This window comes from Bos indicus x Bos taurus, chromosome 17, assembly GCF_003369695.1.
Source record: "Bos indicus x Bos taurus breed Angus x Brahman F1 hybrid chromosome 17, Bos_hybrid_MaternalHap_v2.0, whole genome shotgun sequence".
Classification (NCBI taxonomy): domain Eukaryota; kingdom Metazoa; phylum Chordata; class Mammalia; order Artiodactyla; family Bovidae; genus Bos; species Bos indicus x Bos taurus.
In genome coordinates this window covers 62178749-62200768 of record NC_040092.1, presented here as the reverse complement: position 1 = coordinate 62200768, position 22020 = coordinate 62178749, and the positions used below count along the sequence as shown (strand labels likewise).

At 40.0% G+C, this 22020-nt stretch overlaps 1 protein-coding gene across 2 annotated transcripts in view; it reads left to right on the top strand.

Moving 5' to 3' along the window:
* The window catches only part of PRMT9 (protein arginine methyltransferase 9), a 32666-nt gene that overhangs the window by 7372 nt on the left and 3274 nt on the right, over positions 1-22020 (top strand). The window contains exons 5-10 of one of the 2 annotated variants that reach the window (XM_027513398.1): positions 1009-1111; positions 2122-2228; positions 7287-7479; positions 9881-10064; positions 12589-13306; positions 18989-19142. In XM_027513398.1, the coding sequence (XP_027369199.1) occupies positions 1009-1111; positions 2122-2228; positions 7287-7479; positions 9881-10064; positions 12589-13306; positions 18989-19142 (1459 nt within the window). The remainder of the gene's footprint in view (positions 1-1008; positions 1112-2121; positions 2229-7286; positions 7480-9880; positions 10065-12588; positions 13307-18988; positions 19143-22020) is intronic. The other variant, XM_027513399.1, reaches the window with a different exon arrangement.

Sequence of the window (22020 nt, the reverse complement as noted above, 5' to 3'; positions counted from 1 at the left end):
GGCAGCTGTAGTCAAGACAGGAAGATAAGGATTATTCTTGAAAATACCTTTTCCTTGTAACTACAGAAATGAATGATACTGGCAGTGAGTACTAAAGAAGTTCGACGAAGGGAGAGATTTTTTTAGGGTGTGTTTTTGAATGAGATTTTCTAGAAAGAATGGACAGAGACCAGAAGTCTGTGGGTTAGGCTTTGGTGAAAAGTCCAGGTGTGGGTAAAGCACGAGTGGTGATGGGAGAGGGGCAGTGAACATATGAGAGATACACATGGATGATGGAGGTGGAGGAGGGGTTTGGGGGGCTGGCTTTCTCACTGCACTACCTGTTGTCTGTAGGGAGTCATTGATGGTAGAAAGTATTTTTACAGAATATTGGGGATAGATGTCCAGTAACTCAGGGTTAAGGAGGGGGACTGGTAAAAGTAATGGATATGAACCAATCCTTAGGGTTTAGGCAATGAAGGAATAACCCAGGAGGCAGCAAGTCAAGTGAAGGTTGTCTGTGACCTTCCCAGCCAGGAAGCTGCCAGTGGAGAACAGAGGAGCTTTAGAGGAACATTAGAGTTCCTTAGGATTCAAGGGTAGGTGTTCGGAGAAGGCAATGGCACCCCACTCCAGTACTCTTGCCTGGAAAATCCCATGGACAGAGGAGCCTGGAAGGCTGCAGTCCATGGGGTCACTAGGAGTCGGGCACGACTGAGCGACTTCACTTTGACTTTTCACTTTCATGCATTGGAGAAGGAAGTGGCAACCCACTCCAGCGTTCTTGCCTGGAGAATCCTAGGGACAGGGGAGCCTGGTGGGCTGCCATCTGTGGGGTCGCACAGAGTCGAACACGACTGAAGTGACTTAGCAGCAGCAGCAAGGGTAGATGTTAAACATGAAATGTATGAGAAAATTTTATATTTGTGCTGTGTCTATAATATATTCTTCCTTTTCTCAGCTTTGACATCTTTTACGTAAATAGCATGATATTTTACTTACATATATCTTTAAAAAATCATTCTATAGAGTGTCCCTAGTTGTAACAGAAACTGTCGATGCAGGTTTATTTGGAGAAGGAATTGTGGAGAGTTTGATTCATGCATGGGAACATTTACTTTTGCAGCCAAAGGTAAGCAGCTTGAAAACACTTAAATTTGATTAAGAATTCATTATTCAGTAGACGGTTCATTGAGCCCCTAGCATAGTTGCAAAGCAGTAGGAGATGCGTCTCACTGTTGAGGTATATACTGTATAGCTGGCAAGAGATCCGTGTGAACAAAAACATTTAATAACATAGTGCAGTGTATTCTTGTGTGCCCAAATGGGGTATGCAGGCAGAAAATACTCCAGGAAGGAGTTCTTAGGAATTGAGGTTATGTGATGAAGGGATTGACTCTGGAATTCTTGAGTGAGGTTGAGAAATGGAAGTATTTTGAGCTTTACAGCTTCACTGCTCGAATTGTATATTTGGAAAATTTACCAAAAGAGAATGTAGTGGGTAACTTGTGTGGTATGATTTTAAGGTACCACTTGGACCTAGGCTGGACAGAATTGACTGTTATAGTTGCCAGGTTGTATTTTACATTGAAATCCTCTACTGTGGCCCATAAACTGTAGCTTTCGTGTATATATTGATATATGTATTATGAAAGAAAGGATTTTAACATGTCATAAGAATTGACTACTTACAGAAAATCATTTGGATTTAAAATAGCTAATGAAAGGTTGAGAGAAGAGCAGTTTGTTTTTCAAGTAGGTAATGGTGATTTTGGCCTCTTCATTAAAGTCATTCCCAAAGATCTTTTCTTGTGTACAAACTTAGAGGCTTCTAGCTCCCACCTCCCTCCTTCCCATTCTTCCTACTAGTACTTAAAAAAAGAAAAAAATTTATACGTATATACACACACACATGAGTATATATGATATATGTATACTTACACATATATATTCATATATATATATAAAAAAATGGAAGTAAACTTTTTAAAGAAAAGAAACCCTTAATCTGCTTATCATTAACTATTGTTTTTCTAAACTTTCTTATAAATTTTCATAGCTTGCCATCATACACACATATTTTGACAAAAATATTTTGACATCAATGTAGCAGAATATAATTTTTTACTGTTGTATTTTTAGACCAAAGGTGAAAATGGTGATTGTGAAAAATATGGGAAAGTTATACCAGCAAGTGCTGTTATATTTGGGATAGCAGTAGAATGTGCAGAGATAAGAAGACATCATAGGTAAGTGATTATTTAAATAGTAAATATTAAAAAATATTTCAGTAATTTTGAGGAGTTGCCTGTACTTAAAAGGTTATTTAGTGGACATTCGGATGAGAACGTATCATCTTCTGACTTTTAAATTCATGATATTTATTCCAGTCTTAATTTTATTTTTGCCTTTTTTTTTTTTTCTTTTTGCATCTTTAAAACTTTCTTCAAAACTAAGACTCTTAGATTAACAGTCAGCTTTCAATTTTCTAGGGGAAAATTTAATTTTGAAACAACATAGTATCCTTTTGATGTGTGATAGATTCCTGAGAAATATACTAAGTTCAAACTAATTTTAGAGTGAAATAAAAATTTCCATGTGAAAATAATTTTATTTCTCCCAGTTTTCTGTTCTTAATAACTTAGTATTATGTTTTGTTGGTGGGTGGGATGAAATTTCAGGATCTTTGTACCCTTGAGATTCTGAGATTTATGCAGTGTGATACAGGTGAAAACTTTTTTTAGTTATAAAAACTTCTTGGTTACTTCTTTTTCTTGAACATTAATGAATTTTTTATTTTGCTAAAGTATTGATCCATATTGTTTCAGGACTTTTTAAGGAGGCCCTCCATCTGATAACTCAGTAGTAGTAAATGTAACACATAAATATTTTAGGAAATACTGATGATTGAAAGAAGAAAATAAAAATCATCCTGAACGCCTCACTGGTAGAAAACTACTGTTCATCTTTATAGTATATTTTTCCTTACACTCCTCAATGCATGTTACGGGATGATAAGTAAAAGTAGTTAGTGATTGGTAGGGAACAGGCACTAACCAAAAAGTGGCCTTTGCCAGCAGATTGGCTGAATTAGAGTTAGATAATTGGTTGTCAGCTCTGTGTAAGTAAATGTGTGTGTGTATAAATTTTGCTTCAGTAAAAATGATCAGTATCAGTAAATATTTTAAAATATCAGTAAATATATTAGCTTTAGTGAGCCTCTTCATGTTAATAGATTTGCTTCATGATTTCTTAAAGTCAGTTTCCTAGTGTTACAGTTCCCAGAGTTTAGAGGTTTTAAGTTTTAAGAAGCTTGGTTTATTAGATATAAAAACTAGAAATAAAAAGTAATTTATTGATGCAGATATAGAAAAAAAAAGATCAGTATAACACAATAACGACTCTAGATACACCTTTGAATTTATAGGGATTTAGTGTGTGATACAGATGAGGTATTTCAGATGAGTGGAGAAAGGATAAACTATTCGGTAAGTGGAGATGAAGCACTTCACTTGCGCTCAGTCGTGTCTGACTCTTTGCAACCCCATAGACTCCAGCACGCCAGCCTCCCTGTCCTTCATATGGTTAAAGTTAGATCTTTACTTTTAATTCCAAAATGAATTAAGTATCTAAGTGTAAAAAATCCATTAAGTGGTGAAGGGTTTCCAAAGCAAAACAGAGGGAGGATCTAGAAGCCATAAAAGATTGACAAATTTAACACATTAAAAAACAAATTGTATATCTGGTGAAAGATAGTATAAAGTTAAAAGGCAGATGAAAAGCTGAGGTAAAATTTCCAACTTTTAGAATAAAGCTAAGTTGGAGAAGACTCTTGAGAGTCTTCTTGGACAGCAAGGAGATCCAACCAGTCCATCCTAAAGGAGATCAGTCCTGAGTGTTCACTGGAAGGACTGATGTTGAAGCTGAAACTCCAATACTTTGGCCACCTGATTGGAAGAGCTGACTCATTTGAAAAGACCCTGATGCTGGGAAAGATTGAGGGCAGGAGGAGAAGGGGATGACAGAGGATGAGATGGTTGGATGGCATCACCGACTCAATGGACATGGGTTTGGGTGGACTCCAGGAGCTGGTGATGGACAGGGAGGCCTGGCGTGCTGCAGTCCTCAGGGTTGCAAAGAGTTGGACGTGACTGAGCGACTGAACTGAACTGAAACATATTTGCAATTGTCTATTAATGAGAGAAATGGAAATTAAATCAACAGAATAACATTTTTAACTGTTTACATTCTAAAACATTAAAAATGATTGATAAGGGGAATTCCCTGGTGGCCCAGTGGTTGGGACTCCACACTTTCACTGCCGAGGCCCCAGGTTTGATCCCTGGTCGGGAAAGTGAGATCCTGCAAGCCCCACAGTGTGGCCCAAAAAAGAGATAAGATCCTACTTTCTCATGTTGTTGTTTAGTCACTGAGTTGTGTCCGACTTTTTTGAGACCCCATGAACTGTAGCCCACCAGGTTCCTTGTTCGTGGGATTTCCCAGGCAAGAATACTGGAGTGGGTTGCCATTCCCTTCTCCAGGGGATCTTCCTGGCCCAGGCATTGAACCTGGGTTTCCTGTGTTGGCAGATGGATTCTTTACCACTAAGCCACCAGGGAAGCCTATTTTCTCTTAGATATGGGAGACTGTATACCCTGTTGGTGCAACATTTTAGTAGCTCAATTTGGCGTTATCTAACAAAACTAAAGGTGTGTATAGTCTTTTACGTGATGTTTCTACTTCTGATAATTTGTCCTAATAAATAAACATGTGTACAGGGATGCTTACTATAACACTGTAATTGGAAAAACCAAAACAAAAAACCATCTGCATACTTACTGCACTCTGATAAAACATTCACTTTGCAGGTGAGAAAAGGAGACAGGTAAGCTGCATATGTAGAGAGGGAAAGAAGTTAGTGACGGTTAGTGAAAAGACAGCCACAGTTCTAGGAGCAGTGAGCTCTTGGCTTTTACATACCATGCCTCACCACGGGGAATTATAACTCTGGAGAAATGGCTGCTTCCCAGACTGGGGCAGAACAGACTGAAGATGACTGTGAAATAACTGGGGCAGAAACTTAAGGAACTGCCGAAGAAAATGATGTGGGTGGTTAAAGGTCACAGGAGCATGTTTGGAAGTGTCTCCCACTAGCCAAATCTTGGACATTTTAAGCACCAAGATATATAAGGGCAGTTCCATTGAATAAAGTAAGAATCCATAAATCCCTATTTATAACAAATAGATTAATAAATGGAACTAAGATCCTGCAAGCAACATGGTATGGCCAAAACAAAATAAAATTGTCAAAGGATAGGACAGCTAAATTGAAATCATGATCCTGTATTGGGACTGGTCAGGGGGAGTTAGTTTTGATTTATTGATTCAGTTAATAAATACAGAATATGAAATATATTCTAATATGAAGATGAAATAATACTGTATTTGATAACTTATGATTAAAGTATCCTTGTTTATAATAAAGATACACGGAAGTATATATATGAAAGGATAAATGGGTATGATGAATGCAATTTTCTCTGAAATGGCTCAGAAGAAAGAATATATGTGGAGAGAGAGAGAATATGATAAAAATAATGTGGTAGACTATTAAAAACTCGATGACCGTGGTTAAAGGATGTGAGAGTTCTTTAGACGACACTGGAAGCCTTTCTATAAATTTGAAATCATTTTCAAAATAAAGAGTTAAGGGCAGAGGAAAATAAGTACAGTGGGTCTGAGGCAGTATCCACAGGTTATTATTACACACGTAAAGAAAAGGTGGGAGGGATACACAGCACACTTCTAACAGAGGAAATGGATACTGCGAAGGTGGACTTTCACTTTTTACTACATTGTTTGAAGTTTTGACAATAAATTTATATTCATGTATTTGGTAAGAAATTGAAAGGGAACTTGTCACATTCTTTTTGTTTCTATAACTTGTGATTTCTCATTTAGTTATTGTTAAACTCATTAATACTTCCATTTGACAATCCATCTTTTTAGAATATAACAAAATAATTTCTAGTAGTCGACTGTTTCAAGCCCTGTAAAGACAGGCTAATAAATGAGTGTGTATGAGAAGAGGTCGAAGTGTTTCCTGTTACAAGATGGTGTTTCTAAAATGCTCATGAAGTGAAGTGTTTTTTTTTTTTCAGTGTAAATTTTTACTGACATCAAACATTGTTAGAGCAAGCACATAAACCATACATTTACGGTGGATTCATGAAGTTGATACACTGTGTACCAGTGCTCAGATCAAGGTCCAGAACACCACCCCCACCCCAACAGGTCCTTAGGAAGAAGCCCCTTCCAGTTACCAGCGCCCCACACCCCCAGGAGTATCTACTGTCTTGACTTCTAACACCATAGATTATTTTGCGTGTTTTGAATTCCATACAAATGGTATCCTACATTGTGAATGCTCATGCCTGCCTGCCTTATTTCAGCACGTCTGTGTTCTTGTGTGTGGTTTGTTGGTTCTCATTGCTGTGGACTATGCCTGTTGTACGAATACACCACAGTGCATTCCTTCCTTCTGCTGGTGATGGATGTTTAGGTCATATCCAGCTTGGGGAGTATTGTGTTTATAGCACAGCTGTAAACATTCTTAAACATTCTTTTGGTGGTTGTGTGTATGAATTTCCCTTGGTCATGTTTCTGGAAGTGCAAATGTCAGACACCTTGAGGTTCCCATATTAAGACTGAATCTAAAATAATAGTCACGTTCCACTTGAACAGGAACTATGAAACTCTTCCAGAGTGGTCTTTTTAATTTTATATTCCTACCAGTAGTATATAAGACTGTATTCTTATCAATACTTGATATGGACTGTTTATTTTCCCCATTCTGTTCGTTGGGTAGCATGGCTTTAATTTCATTTCCCTCATGACTGACTCTTCATATTGGCTATTTGTTCTTTTGTGAAGTGTCTGAGTCTTTTGCTCATTTTTGGTTTTATTGTGGGGATTAAAAAATGTATTTTGGATATTTGTCCTTTGTTGAGTAGATGCATTACAAATCTCTTCTACTCAGTGGCTTGCCTTTAACATTCTTCCTGGGTATCTTTTGATGAGTGGAGTTCTTAATTTTAATGTACACCTATTATTTGTTTTTGTTTATAGTTAGTGATTGTGTATGTCACTGTGTTTAAGAAACCTTTGTCTATCATGTTTTATTGTATTTTTATGCTTATTTTTGCTGGATTCAGTATTAGACGGTGTTACTTGATTCTTTAAAAAGAAAAAAAAAAAACAAACAACTCATCTTTTTCCCTTTCCTCTCTCATTCCCCTTCTCACCAGGGTGGGTGTTAAGGACGTTGCTGGAATCAGTTTGCCAACCAATGTGAAATTTCAGAGCCCAGCTTATTCTTCTGTAGATGGAGAAGAAACAATTGAACCTTATACAACTGAAAAGATGAGTCGAGTTCCTGGAGGATATTTGGCTCTTACAGAGTGCTTTGAAATTATGACAGTAGATTTCAACAATCTTCAGGTAAAAATAAAAATTTAGTTACTGGTTTTAAGTGTTAAATTTCACGCATTGTTTAAAATAGTTAATACATAGGACAGTCTTACGAGTAGGCATGGGATTCCACTTACTGTATGTAATGAAAATGATTATTTGCTTTACTTTTAAATACAGAGGGAAACAATCCCTAAGGTTTTTGGGACTGTACAGTGTACCTGGCACTTTCACGTGTATTCCTAGGAGGCTCGCTTGTTTATTTCTGTGTTTTTTGGTTGTTCCGGGCCTTCGTTGCTGCGCGTGGACCTCTTCTAGTTGCGGCGAGTGGAGGCTCCTCTCTGTTGCAGAGCATGGGCTTCTCATTGCGGTGTCTTCTCTCGTGGCAGAGCACAGGCCCGAGGACTTGCAGGCTTCAGTAGGTGCCGCGTAAGAGCTTAGTTGTCCCGCGGCACGTGGGATTTTCCCGCACCAGGGATCAAACCCGTTTCACCTGCGTTGGCAGGCGGATTCTTATCCACCGTAACATCAAGGAAGTCCTGAGGTTGCTCTTAAAACAGCACTGCAACAGTTACAATTATCCTTGTGCTGTTACGTTAATCCCACCCCCCAGATATGAATGCAAGGGCAGTGATCATAACCTAGGTCTTCCAGGCTTTCTCTTTGTCTTTCATTTCAGATTAGCAGTATTCCTTGAAATGAAGCATAACTCAGATCTCTAGGTTGTCTGTGTGGTAGGGTGACCAGCCACCTTGGCTTGCACAGGACTAAGCAGCTCCTGAGAAACGGTCTTGGGCAAACCAGGACAAGCTGGTATCATCCTGATGTGTCTGTGTGTGTGTGAGGGCCCTGCGCTGAGCAAAGAAAGAGCCCAGGGAGTTGGAGAAAGTTACATCAAGTCTTTCTCTGGTGATCTTTAAGTAAGGCTAAATGTTTAAGTATATTAACCTTAAGTACATTAAGATCTTGAGGTGAAACTTGCCAGGGGACAGAAGACTTTGTGTCATTTTCGCCTAAGATCTTTATAATTTAATAAAAGCTTTCCCCTATTAATTGTTAATTTTTGTTTTGTTTTGTTTTGAGGTGATCTGGAACTAAATTAATACTTTGGCATTGCTGAGACTGAGCTTTGTCAGCATTTCTTTTCTGTTATAACAGTGTTACAATTTTTTTTGTTGTTGTTCTTTTAAGTCCTCATCCCTGCATGACTACACACCTCCCTTCCTCAGTCCTTACCCCTCCCCCCATCCCACCTCAGTCTCCAGACACAAACCCAGGTTAACATCTGTGCTTCAAAGTGAGTGAAAGTCAGTCATGTCTGACTCTTTGTGACCCCATGGACTATGCGGTCCATGGAATTCTCTAGGCCAGAATACCGGAGTGGGTAGTCCTTCCCTTTTCCAGGGGATCTTCACAACCTAGGGATCAAACCCAGGTCTCCCACATTGCAGGTGGATTCTTTACCAGCTGAGCCACAAGGGAAACCCAAGAACACTGGAGTAGGTAGCCTATCCCTTCTCTGGTGGATCTCCCCAACCCAGGAATTGACCTTTCCCCAACCGGGGTCTCCTGCATTGCAGGCGGATTCTTTACTAAGTGATAGTCCATAAATCGTTAAGTTCCAATGATCTGAGTTCTATTGATTTATTAGAGTGGCTCACAGAATCAGGGAAGCATTTTACTTATTAGGCTCTTAAGCATTACTTATTACTTACTACGCATTTTACTTATTAGGCTTATTAGATAAGGATGTACCTTGGGAACAGTCACATGGAGGAGATGCATAGGCATAGGGGTGAGCGAAGGCAAGCAGGGCTCCCGTGCCGTCCCCAAGAGCATCATGCTCCTCGAATCTCCACATGTTCACCAAGTGTTCCAATATTTTAATGTTTCTTCTCTGCAACAGCCCCCCGCCCCCAAAAAAACCACCTTATTAAGACCTTAAATTTGAAAGTAATATCTGCCTGTTTAACATTTTCAAGTAGTACATTAAGAAGGAAGAAGAAAAAAGGATGTATCTTCCTTTTTAAAATCTAGGTCCTTCTTTCCCCAGGTCACCAGCTTGAAATATCTCTTTTCAGACTTGTTTTTCTAACCTGCACACACACACACACACACGCACGAATGCACACACACATTTTTTAGGATAGAATAACCCCGACTGCTTCAGCACTTGCTGCCTTTGTTCAGCAGTGCATCGTGGACGTTTTCTGCATCAGTAGTATGTATCTGCCTCACTGTAGTAACTCACGGTGTCCAGTGCCGTGTACTGTACATCACGCTCTCCCCTGCATTGTGCTTAGTTGGTTGTAGTTGTGCTGTGATACTGATCCCGAGGGTTCTGGGCGGGGCTGATGGGAAGTGATATGACGCTGGGGCATGCATGGATTAAATGTCTAAAATCCTCTTGTTCCTTCTACATTTTTGTCAGGAATTAAAAAGCCTTGCAACTAAAAAACCTGATAAAATTGGCGTCCCTGTTATTAAAGAAGGTGTACTTGATGCTATTGTGGTTTGGTTTGTACTCCAGCTTGATGACGAACACAGTCTATCCACAAGTCCTAGTGAGGAAACGTGCTGGGAACAGGCTGTATACCCTGTTCATGATCTTGCAGGTATATCTTGTCTAATTTTTTGTTGTTTTTCTCTTTTAAAAAAACATGTTGTCTTAATCGTCTAAGCATTTGAGTCAGTATCAAAAATTCACTTTGAATATGAAGTTTCTAGTCAAGGAAGATTGGTTAAGTCTTTCAGAATTTGCTCTTTGTTTTTTAAAAGTAGTTTTAAGTAATATGTATGGTTAAGAAGAGGGACTAAAATCGACATGTACACACTGCTGTATTTAAACTAGGTAACTGACAAGGATCCACTGCAGTGCACAGGGAACTCTGCTGCATGCTTTGTAATAACCTAAATGGGAAAAGAATTTGAAAAAGAATAGACGCGTGTACACGTGAAACTAACACAACGTTATTAATCAACTATACTCCAATATTTTAAATAAAAAAAGGTGAAAACACAAATCTGCTGCATACCACTCAAAAACATCTATCATTAAATCATGTCTCAGCTCTTATTACTCTTGATAGGAGTAGATGAGAGAAATGCTAGTCCACTTTTTTGGAACACAGTGGAGAAATATTACTTACAGAGCAGAAGTTCTTATCGCTCACAGAATCTGATGGCATCTGTGGAGCCCCAGGCCCTAAAAATATGCACACTCACATAAATACAGAATCTTGCAGTTTAGAGCTCATGAATCCATGGACTTACCTAGGGAAGTCTTATGTTAAAGATCCCTTTTATTTACTTATTTTTAAAAAAATATATTTATTTTTTATCATGTGGGATCTCCTAGTTGTGGCATATGGGATCTAGTTCTCTGAACAGGGATCGAACCTGGGCCCCCTTATTAGGGAGCATGGAGTCTAAGCCACTGGACCACCAGGCGAAGTCCCAAAGATAACTTTGTTATAAAGAAAGTTTTTAGTAGTAATTTGATGTGGTTCGGTATAGTTTACAGCAGCTGTATTACATAGAAAAATTCTACTGTTTTATAACTGGAAGGTAATATTTACTTCTGTATAGTCTCTCAATCAAGGATCTAATTTGGCAAGGCCATTAAGTCATGGAATCAGTATAGTATTGTGGCAGAGTATGGTTCGAGAGTCAATCAGGTAAATTTGAAATTGGATCTTTGCTAACACTGACTCCTTCGCTGGTCTTGCTGGTTATTTCTTAGAGCTTTTGTTATGTGATTTATAAAAACGGAAGGGTGCTGGGAATCCCCTGGTGGCCCAGGGGTTAGGACCCCCAGCTTTTGTCGTGGGGCACCGGTTTCAATCCCTGGTCAGGGAACTAGGGTCCTGTAAGTTGTGTTGCAGTCGTGCTAAAAAAGAAAAGTGAGGGGGTGACAGTGCTGTCTACTTTGCAGGATTGTTGTGGAGTTATTAGACATCCCAGGGGTAAAAGGCCTACCATAGTGACTAGCGCCGAATAAGTAACATTTAAAAATTCTGTTTATTCTAACTCTCAGTAACTTAGATGGCGTTAAAAAAAAATCCTTAAGGAAAGGATATTTTAAGCGTGTAAACACAAGAAAGGCAACTTGTATTTTCAGCTGGCTCTATGGCTGAGAAGGAGGAGCAATTATATGTTTACACTTTAAAGTTTTACCACATGTGAAAGCTCAATACAGTTTTTTTATTATTATTACTTTTGTTTATTTATTTTTGGTGGCACTAGGTCCGCATTGCTAGTTGTGATGAGAGGGGGCTACTCTTTTTTTGCAGTGCCCAGGCTTCTTGTTCAAGTGGCTGCTTTTGTATGGAGCACAGGCTCTAGACGCATGGGCTTCAGGAGTCGCATCTTGTGGGCTTAGTGGTTGCAGTTCACAGGCTCTAGAGCGTGGGCTCAGTGGTGCTGGACTTTAGAGCTGATGGCATGTGGGATCTTCCCGGTTCAGGGATCGAACCTGTGTCCCCTGCATGGGCGGGCAGATTCCTAACCACTGTACCACCAGGGAAGTCCACGATGTAGTTTTTATTGTAGGACTCAGTCCTTCCTTACATTTTCAAATTTCTAAACATTCAAGGATATCTAAATACAGTTAAGAAATATTACTGATAAGGTGCTATTGAATGCTGCCTTGTTCTTTCAGAAATTTCTCTAGAGAAAAGAATGTCCCTTTAAGCTAAAGTGAGGTTTGGTATTGATTTCTGAATTTCATTTATCTTTGTGATTGCTGGCTTCATTAACAAGATTGGGAGTCTCCTGTAGTCCTTCCCCCACCCTCTATTTTGGGGTCATTGATGATACGTAGTGATTACAGTAAAAGCACTATAATGCTGTTAGGTAGGGTCAAATAATGAGCTGTTGAATCTGTTTTGCTGTTAAGTTAATTGGCTCTTCAAACCTCATTTTTTCCTTATGTAAAGCTGAAGGCGTTTCCCTAGTTTTTTTTTTTTTTAAACATAGATTAATTCACTTAATTGTAATTAAGTAAATAAATGTAGTCTTTCCTGTAGTTGTTTAAAAAATGGAGGGAGGACCGAGGTGTTTGTGTGATCCTTGGGCTTATAAACACTCATAGTCATCGATTACTTTTTTTTTATTTTTCTTTCTTCCTGTTTTACAAAGACTACTGGATAAAGCTTGGGGACGAGGTGATAATGGAAGTGTCTTGTCAAGATTGTTACTTAAGAATCCAGAGTATCAGTGTCTTCCATTCAGAACATGAGATGGAGGTCGGGAAAAGTTTTACCAGGAATAAAGACTTGCTGTCTTTCGGAAATGAGGCTGAACTCTGTAGCGCTCTGGCCAACCTTCAGACCAGTAAGCCAGATGTTGTGGAGCAGCTATGTGTATTGGAATCCACAGAAATTGCTCTGCTTAATAACATCCCATACCACGAAGGCTTTAAAATGGCAATGAAGAAAGTGTTGTCTTCATTGACTCCGGAGAAACTGGGTCAGGCCATGGATACTCAGTGTCAGAATAACGAGATGAGCTATGAAAGTGGACCGAGTAATTCTGACCAGAGCACCCCTGAGCCTTTGTATGTGTTAGACGTGTCTGAGGGCTTCTCTGTTCTGCCTGTAATTGCTGGCACCCTCGGGCAGGTTAAACCTTACAGTTCTGTGGAGAAAGACCAGCATCGTGCGACTCTGGACATCATATGTGAAGCCAATCACTTTCCTAAAGACACACTTGAGTTTTGGTTGAGACACGTGGAAGATGAGTCTGCTGTGTTGCAAAGGCCAAAATCAGACAAGTTGTGGAGTATAATTATATTGGATGTCATTGAGCCATCTGGACTCATTCAGCAGGAAATAATGGAAAAGGCTGCAATATCCAGGTAAAACACCAAAATACAACCTGTGGATTATGTGAGCTCAGACTTCTTGTAAACTCTTTTAGTTCCTTAATAGTGTAACTGCATGAATGAGTCATGATCATTGTGTGTTCCTTAAGCTTTGCTTTTCAGGACCTGTGACTTCATGTCTTTCTTTTTCCGTGCATGTTACTATTGAGTCCCCCCCCCCCCCGCCAAAGGAATCCCCCCTGAATTTATAGGTTTTAACTTTTGTGTTATGCAAACAGTATAGGAGCACTGGTGAGAATACAGACCAAATTGTGGCAGCAGAAGGCAGATTGTTAGGGAAAAAGTGTTTGCTTATATAGTTAACTATATTTTAGGCTTCATATGCATTTTCTTTTGTTAACCACATTTACCCTTTCATATGAGGTAACCAGTAAAAATCACTACCATTTTCTATTCTTTAAAACAAACTTGTACATACCCTAGATTATGGGGATATAGAGGTCTGACATACATGCATACATAGAAATATACACTCATTCTCTCTCTCAAAATTTTAAACAGGTGTACTTTAGATAGATTGTAGAACAAGGAGCTGAAAGGGTTAGAATCTAGTCTCGAATTTGTCCCTGAATTCCTAAAGTAGTAAAATTTTCTGTAAGCCATTTAATACCTCTTGTCTCCAGTTATGAAATGAGGGGTCCTGGACTTTGAAGGCAGTTTAGCTCTCCGAATTTGTCACATAAATGAGGTTTGACTTATTTGGCAGAATCACCGTGGAAAGATGTACTATTTTCCTAACAGTTTATTTTTAGTTTTGATTTAATTCTTTTTCTGATTTTTTTTTATTGTGGTAAAATGAACATAACATGAAATTTTTCATCTTAGCCATCTCTAAGTTCAGCGGTATTATTATTATAAATATTTTAGTAATATTGTGCAATCATTACCTCCAGCCATTCTCATAACTCTTTTCATCTTGTAAAACTGAAACTTTATACCCATTAAACAATAATTCTTCACCCCACCCTCCCCACAGCTGCTTACAACCACCATTCTACTCTCTGCTTCTGTGAGTTTGACTACTCTACATCATATGACTGGAATCATGCAGTTTTTTTTTTGGGGGGGGCGGGTGTGTGTGTGTGTGTGACTGTCTTATTTCACTTAGCATATTATTCTCCAGGTTCATCCATGTTGTAATACATGTAAGAATTTCTTTCCTTGTTAAGTTGGAATAATGTTCCTTTGTATGTATTATGTTGTCGCATTTTGCTTATCCTCACATAGATGGACTGATGAGTTATTTTAGTGGGAAACAATTTATATGCTGCCCACAATTCCTCTTTGGTATGTCTCTGAGTAGAGGGAGGGTCCTCCTAGTGGCTTGGGTGGGACGGCTTTTTGGGAGAGGTGGGAGGGGGACAGTGTGTTGCAGGATGTTTGGCACCTCTGGGAACTGAATGCTAGTAGCGAGCATCCCTGGTGGTTCAGTGGCCAGGAATCCACCTGCCAGTGCAGAGACATGGGTGCAATCCCTGGTCAGGGAAGATCCCACATGCAGCAGAACATCTGGGCCCGTGTACCACAACTGCTGAATCTGTGCTGTAGAGCCCGAGAGCTCGTCCTCAGCAAAAAGAGAAGTTGCTGCAGTGAGAAGCCCACTCTCTGCAACTAGAGAGAAGCCTGTGCCAAAGACCCAGCACAGCCAAGAATAAATAAATCAATTAAAAAAAAAAGGCCCGTAGCCCTTTGATCAGCGTGTTAGCCAGTGTTCCCGCTCTTCCCTCGGACACCTGCTGAGTAACAGGAGAGAACCAGCGTCCGTCCCTTCAGCCTAAGCTTGTGCACGGGCTCCTTACCAGCTCCTCTGGAGGTGGACACAGCTTCCCTTGGTCGTGGGGCCAGTGGTGTGCAGACTCTCACCCAGGCCTTTCATTATCATCTTTAGTTACTGACAGCAGAGAGGCCTCAGGACCGGCCAAAGAGGATGAAGTTCAGGGTTGGGAGGAGAGATTGTTTTTAGGATAAGGATAAAAGGCGTCTGTCACATCACTGGATACCAACCCTCCTAAAGAAAGGTCAAGGAAAAAACCAGCCATTTCACAAACTATTAAGTTCCTTTGTTGTTACTGTTTTAAAATGTTTATTCTTTTTTTTTTTTTTTCAGTCCCACTACATTAAAATACAGGAGACAGTTTAAAAGCTTGGTGAACTTTTTAAAATTTAAACCCGTTTTAAAACACTTTTTGTGTTTTATCACAAGGAAACAGTGAAGAGTTTCTTCAGAATTTTTGCCATTTATGGTTAGACTTTTGAGTTGGAACAATTTTTATTTTTTTCCTTGAAGGCACAGATGGTTCAGAAATATTATTGGCTTTGCAGAGGATTCCATTGAGGAGTCTGGCAGCTGCCTTGGTGCGACAACAAAACAGTGTCAGTAAAGCCAAGCAGAGCTTCAGGGAGTTACTGTTTTATCTACACATAACTAAGACACATTCCAGTTAGTAATGGTTAACACTGAGGAAGAAGGATTTGTACAAGATTTTAGATTAAAATAGTGTGAACATGGCCTTTTAAAATACTTTGCATACTTGCTTTCGTGGAGTCTTTATCTCTGGCATGGCTTTTAGTACATGATCCAGCCTTTCTTTTTAGGTATCACCTGATGTATTTTTTACTTTGTTTGGCCTCATTTTCTGGTTGCTCCCTAAGTGGTTTAGCTGTATTACCCTCTCTCCTGTTCTCTCTCCTATAGATTGCACGGCAGCAGGCTGGCTGTTACAGATCTGTGTGCTTTTTGTTTCCTGATTTCATGGAACACCACCCTCTTGTGGCTGTATAGGGGTGGGGGGAATTAGTCAGGCATCATGCAGTGCTGTGGCTTAGTATCTCATCTAAGACTTGGTGATCTTAAGAAAAATTAGATCTGGTTTCCTTTAAATGGATCACAATTAGCAGAGAACTTCAGTTCAGAAAATTTAGTACCGTGAGTTGTCAGGATTAAACTTGATCCATTTGAGGGAAATGGGTAAGTTTTTTTAGTTCTTCAGGGAGATGTTAAAATTGTATATGATTTGGTAAAGGCATAGATTGGAATTTTGTTAAGAGCTGTGTGGTTGTGAGTTGTGTGATTTTGTTGAGGTATGTAATTTTACTAATTGTGTAGAGATTCAGTGTCTACTAGACTTTACCCAAAATGCTAAAAAAAAGTTGGTAGGACAGGAATAATGAAAATGAGTAAAGCATTGGGGTCAGTAGGGGCCCCTTTTAGGCTAATTTCACAACTTAAATGATCATGTATGTTTAGTGAAGACAGCTTTCTGATTTCTGATGAAGACTTGTCTCAGTCAGTCTGATGCCATTACACTCAGTATTCCTCTCTCTCTCTGCTGATTCTTTGCTCATGAAATGACCTAGTTATGATTTGGCTCCCTATCAGCTAGTCTTTAGGGAAAGTTGTTATAAGAGCAGCCTGTTTAACTTTTGTAAACTTCTCTGTCAACTTTTTACTTTGAAAAATTTCAAACCTGAGAAAAATTGCAAGAAAAGGAGCAGCAAACACAAGACTGTTTTCTCTGTTGAACCATATGATGATTGTTGGCCTCCTAACCTTCCCCCTTAACAGTTCAGCACTTGTCTCCTTAGAACAAGGGCTTTCCCCTGCGTATCATAGTAAGAAGACCACACTCACGAAGCTTAACACTGATCAAATACTATTATTTAACAGATAGTCTGTATTAAAATTTCCCCTGCTTATGCCAGTAATACTCTTTATTGCTTTTTTTTCTTCCCAGTCGAGTTCTAATCAAGGGGTCTGTATTACATTTAGTTGCCATGTCCTTTGACTGTTATTCAGTTGATATTCTGGTTTTAGATCATTTTAAATCGTTGAGATAATCAGTTTAGTAAAAATAGAATTAATATTAAAATAATTTTAAACTAAGAGCCAAAGTGCCAAAGTGGTTTTGAGGAATGTGGTGTTTTATAGTTTGTCAAGATTTTAATGATCTATTCAGGAAAACTGCATAGTAAACAATTTTAGAAACTTATAGGAACTAATTTTTTAGGTATGCACAAATGTATTGGTCAAAAACTTTGTCCTGTATTTTTATAAATAGATCCTTACTGACTAGAAATATTTAAGAGTAAAAGCTTACTATGAAAGGTATATATGAGAGTATGCAGTCCAGCTGTCTAGAAGTTCAAGTGGAAACCGATTTGGATTGTTCAGTAAGGATGAGGGATTTAACATTTGATTTCAAATGTGGCAAATGATTAAAGTACCTTAAAGTATCCTCCACGTCTGGTTCACTTGATGGCAGCAGGAGACCCCCACCCCACACTGCGCTCACACCTCCCACAGCTCAGGGCTGTGGAAACAAGACTGTGTATGTGGGCGTGGGCGCTGCCTTGGCCTAAGAGCCTCATATTTCAGATGGGAACTTCTCCCATAGGCACAGCTTCCAAGCTCTAGCAATAGGAACACGTGGTTACAAGTTACCCCCACTCAGGGAAGCCCAGAGCTGGTGCACCTTCCCGTCAGGCGTCTGTAGTTTACAGTTTTCTTAGTCCACGTGCATCTACCCATTAAGAACATGGAAAAACTTTTCTTTTTTTAATCATAAGAAGTGTTGTTGATAACTCAGCTGACATTCCACCTTTATAGAATTTCCAGGGAAACAGAAAGTGAATCCAGGATAATGTAGGAAGAGAAGCTGTTGTGTTAGCCCTTTATTCATACACTTTAGAGTATTTGGATTTTTAATCACTTTTTTTTTCCTTTCAGAGTGTTTTTTATTCTGAAATAATTTCAAGTTTACAGAGAAGTTAGAGAATAGTACAAAAAATCACACATGAACCCTACATCCGGGGTCACAGATTGTTACTATATTGCCACATACGCTTTAGTATTCTCTCTGAACACTTTAAGCTTCAGATACCGTATTCCTGTACCCCTCAATACTTCGGTGTGTATTTTTTAAGAAAAAGGACATTTTATATAATCATCACACACTTATCAAAACGAGGAAATCTCTATGGTTATAGTACTGATATCTAAGGGAAACAGTCTCACTCAGATATTTCACCGTTTGTGGCAGGAATGCCCTTCACAGGTCCAGAATTCAGTCCAGGGTCACACACTGCATTTAGTCTCAGTCTCCTTTGTTCTGCAACAGCTCCTCAGTCTTTCATGACATTCACAGTTTTGAAAAGTGGAGGCCTTTTATTTTGTAGAAGGTTCCTCATGTTTCTTACTAGAGTCAGACTATTCATTTTAGAGACCACAGAAGTTTGGTCACATTAGGAGGCATATATGTTGCTTTATCCTAGATCTGTGGATGTGAATTTAGATCAGTTGGTTTAAGTTGTATCCATCAGGTTTTTCCACTCTTTAGTTGCTATTTTCCCTTTGTAATAAGTCATTTATGGGGGTGAAACTTTGAGACTTTTAAATATCCTTGTCCTAATTAAACTTTCAGCCTCTAGTTTTAAAAGCCACTGACGACTCTTCCCGAACCTGAAAACTTGTACTCATGCAGCTCACTGGTTACTTTTCAGGGGGGTCTACCAGTCTGCCATTGTGAACTACCAGCCAGCTACCAGTCTAAAGACCATTACACTGTATACTGTCTTAGATCCCCAATGATTTAGTTACTGATATTTATAAAATGTAGGGCATCAAGATGCTTTTAAAAGCATTTGTCCTTCCTCCAGGTGTTTGCTACAGTCTGGAGGCAAGATCTTTCCCCAGTACGTGCTGATGTTTGGGTTGCTCGTGGAATCGCAGACTCTGATGGAGGAGAGTGCCGTGCAGGGCGCAGAACGAACTCTTGGCTTCAACATAGCGCCTTTCATTAACCAGTTTCAGGTGAGCCTTTCCAACAGAAGTTCCGCCCGGGGGCCGTCACCCACAGTCTCTCTCTCTCTCTCTCTGGGTTTATAGTCACTGTGCTTAACTGGATTGCTCTGGTACTGTTTTCCAGAGCCAAGGAACTTACTAGTGGTAAAAATCAAACCTTGGGGTTAGTACAGCCAAGAATTCTGTTGTTCCTGACAGAAGCCTACAACTCTTGTTCTGAACCAATGTTGTAAATGAAAATAGGGTACCGGGTTTATGAAAAATTATAATCCTTGTCTTAAAAAAGCAGCCACCAGGAGACCTCTGTTCTCAACATGAGCCCTTAATCACACTGAGACTGGAGGCTGGCAGGGAAAGGCGGGAGCAGCTCATGTCCGGGCATTCAGACTGCAGGGAGCAGGAGTGAGTGGAGGAGCTCAAGGAAAAGGGGTGCTTACTGTCTGGAAAACAAGGATATAGTGCTGGCAAAAGTACCAGCAGCAAAGTAGAATTTGTCAGTTGTAATTGTGGAATGGATGGAATGTCTAGGGAAGAGGCTTGGGGTTGGGAAGAGGTGGAATCTTCTGAGTAAGCCAGAACAGCACTTTGGGAAGTGGGGTGTTGAGTACTGAATTAGAGGAGTGCTATCTAAAGCCTATGGGTGGTAGTAAGCTCTTGAATATGCATTGTTAGGTCTTGCATGAACAGTATTTGCTCAACAAATATAATTTTTTTGAGGAAATGATTTTTTTCAGAGCAGGCTAAAGTTTTGGAGTTTATTTAATCTCAGTTTTTTGTAGAGTTTAATAAAGAAAGTGTACTTACCAGAAGACATAAGTTTAAGTTTGTAGTCCAAAAATACCACCTTCTACTGTCTGTCTAGCTTTTCTTTGATCCTGACGTCAACAGTTCTTTGATTCCATCAGAATCTACAATATTTTAATCCTGCCATCTTTTCACCCTGCCTCCCACCTCATATCCTCAACAGCTTATATTCCATGGTCGATACATTTTTCATGTATCTTTTCCCTGCCATTTTTCTGCTGGCCTGGGGGCAGTCCCACCTTGGTTAAACCCAACTTTCTGCCTTCTCTACACCGGGACCCCCGGAGCTGAGCATGTTGACTGTAGCTTCAACGTATGACCAGTCATCTCAGGAGGCTCCATAGATTTGCTGGGCAGTTTTACCTTTCCTAGTCCGCTCACTCATTTTCTGAGCTTTTGTCTCGTCTCCTCTCTGTGGTGTGCTCAGTCACTTGGGCTTTCCCCATTCTTTGCAACCCCATGGACTGTAGCCCATCAGACTCCTCTGTCCATGGGATTTTCCCAGCAAGAGTTCTGGAGTGGGTTGCCATTTCCTCCACCAGGGGATCTTCCCGACCCAAGGATTGAATCCACATCTCTTGCACTGGCAGGTGGATTCTTTTCCATGAGCCACCTGTAAGCCCCACTTACTGTATGAATGTGTTAGTCACTCCGTTGTGTCTGACTCCGTGACCCCATGGACAGTAGTCCGCCAGGCTCCTCTGTCCATGGAATTCTCCAGGCAAGAACTGGAGTGGGTTGCCATGCCCTTCTCCAATCTAATGTGATGATTAGCTGACTACTACACTGACAACCGAGTGAACCAACAAGACAGAATGAGAAGTTTAAAAAAAAAAGTTATACAGAAAACAGCAGAAATTTATTCATTCAACAAATGTCTAAGACTCCATGTGCTCTTTTAGGTTTGGGGAATATAGTCATGAAATTAGAGAGGTTTCTTCCCTCATGGAGCTGGTATTCAAATTGATTGTAAATAAACAAGAGACAGACAGTAAATAAAGGAGTGAAAAGATTAGTATGATAGGTAATGAGAAGTGAGGTTAGAGGATAATGGAGGTGGAGGTATGGGATATTTGTTTTATTTCGGTAATGCCTAAGGAAAGGACTCATGGATAATTGGTGATATTTAAGCAGAGATCAGAGAGAAATCAGGAACAAACCATATAAAAGTCCAAAGATCAGCGAGTGCAAAGATCTGCGGACAGAACATGATTAGAGTTCTCAAAAATGGCAGAAACCATGAGGAAGAGTCAGGTGAAGGATGTGGTAAGAAAAGTATCAGGAGCCAGATCCTGTGGAGCCTCCTATAGGCATCGTGGGGTTTTGGCTTCTACTCTGAAAGGGGTTGGGAAAAACTGGAGGGTATTGGCCAGAGGAGGGATAAGGTGTGACTTGTTTTGAAGGCTTGCTGTGGTTGCTGTGTTGGAGACCACTGTAGCCACCAGGCAAAAGGCATGAGGTTATTACTGTAATCCAGGGGAGAGGTGAGAGTGGCTTAGACTTGAGTGGTAGCAATGGACGTGGTGCGCAGTTCAGACTGGCGTATTCTGAAGGTAGGTTTTGTGACAGGTTGGACCTGGGATATGAGGAAGCGCCTGGAAGGACAGTTACCATATCCTGATAAGGGGAAAATAGCAGGAGGCTCAGGCTGTGCTTGTGTTTTTATGGGTTCATTAAACAGTTGGATAAGAATTCAGAGAAATAGCTAGCCTAGAGATATAAATTTGGCAGTTAGATTTGGCAGATGTTTAAAGCATAAGACTGGGATGAAAGCACTTTGGGGATGTGTAGAAAGAGGATATAAAGCCGAGAACTAAGTTCTAGAGAACTCACAAAGTGATGAGCTCTGGATTGGAAATCTAGGAAGATGAGCAACGATGACAGGAGAAGCCAGTAGGCTGCTGGAGAAACAGAAATGAGGACAGATGATGAGGAATGAATGCAGCTTGTGAGGGTTAGCGTGCAGGTTATGAGAGTGACACAGGGCAGGAGTCCTGGCAAGAGCATGGAATTGCTGTGTGTTTCTACGGGTAGGGAAGGTGGGATGCCCAGGGAGAGGTGGATGGATCTGTGTCCTGTTTCC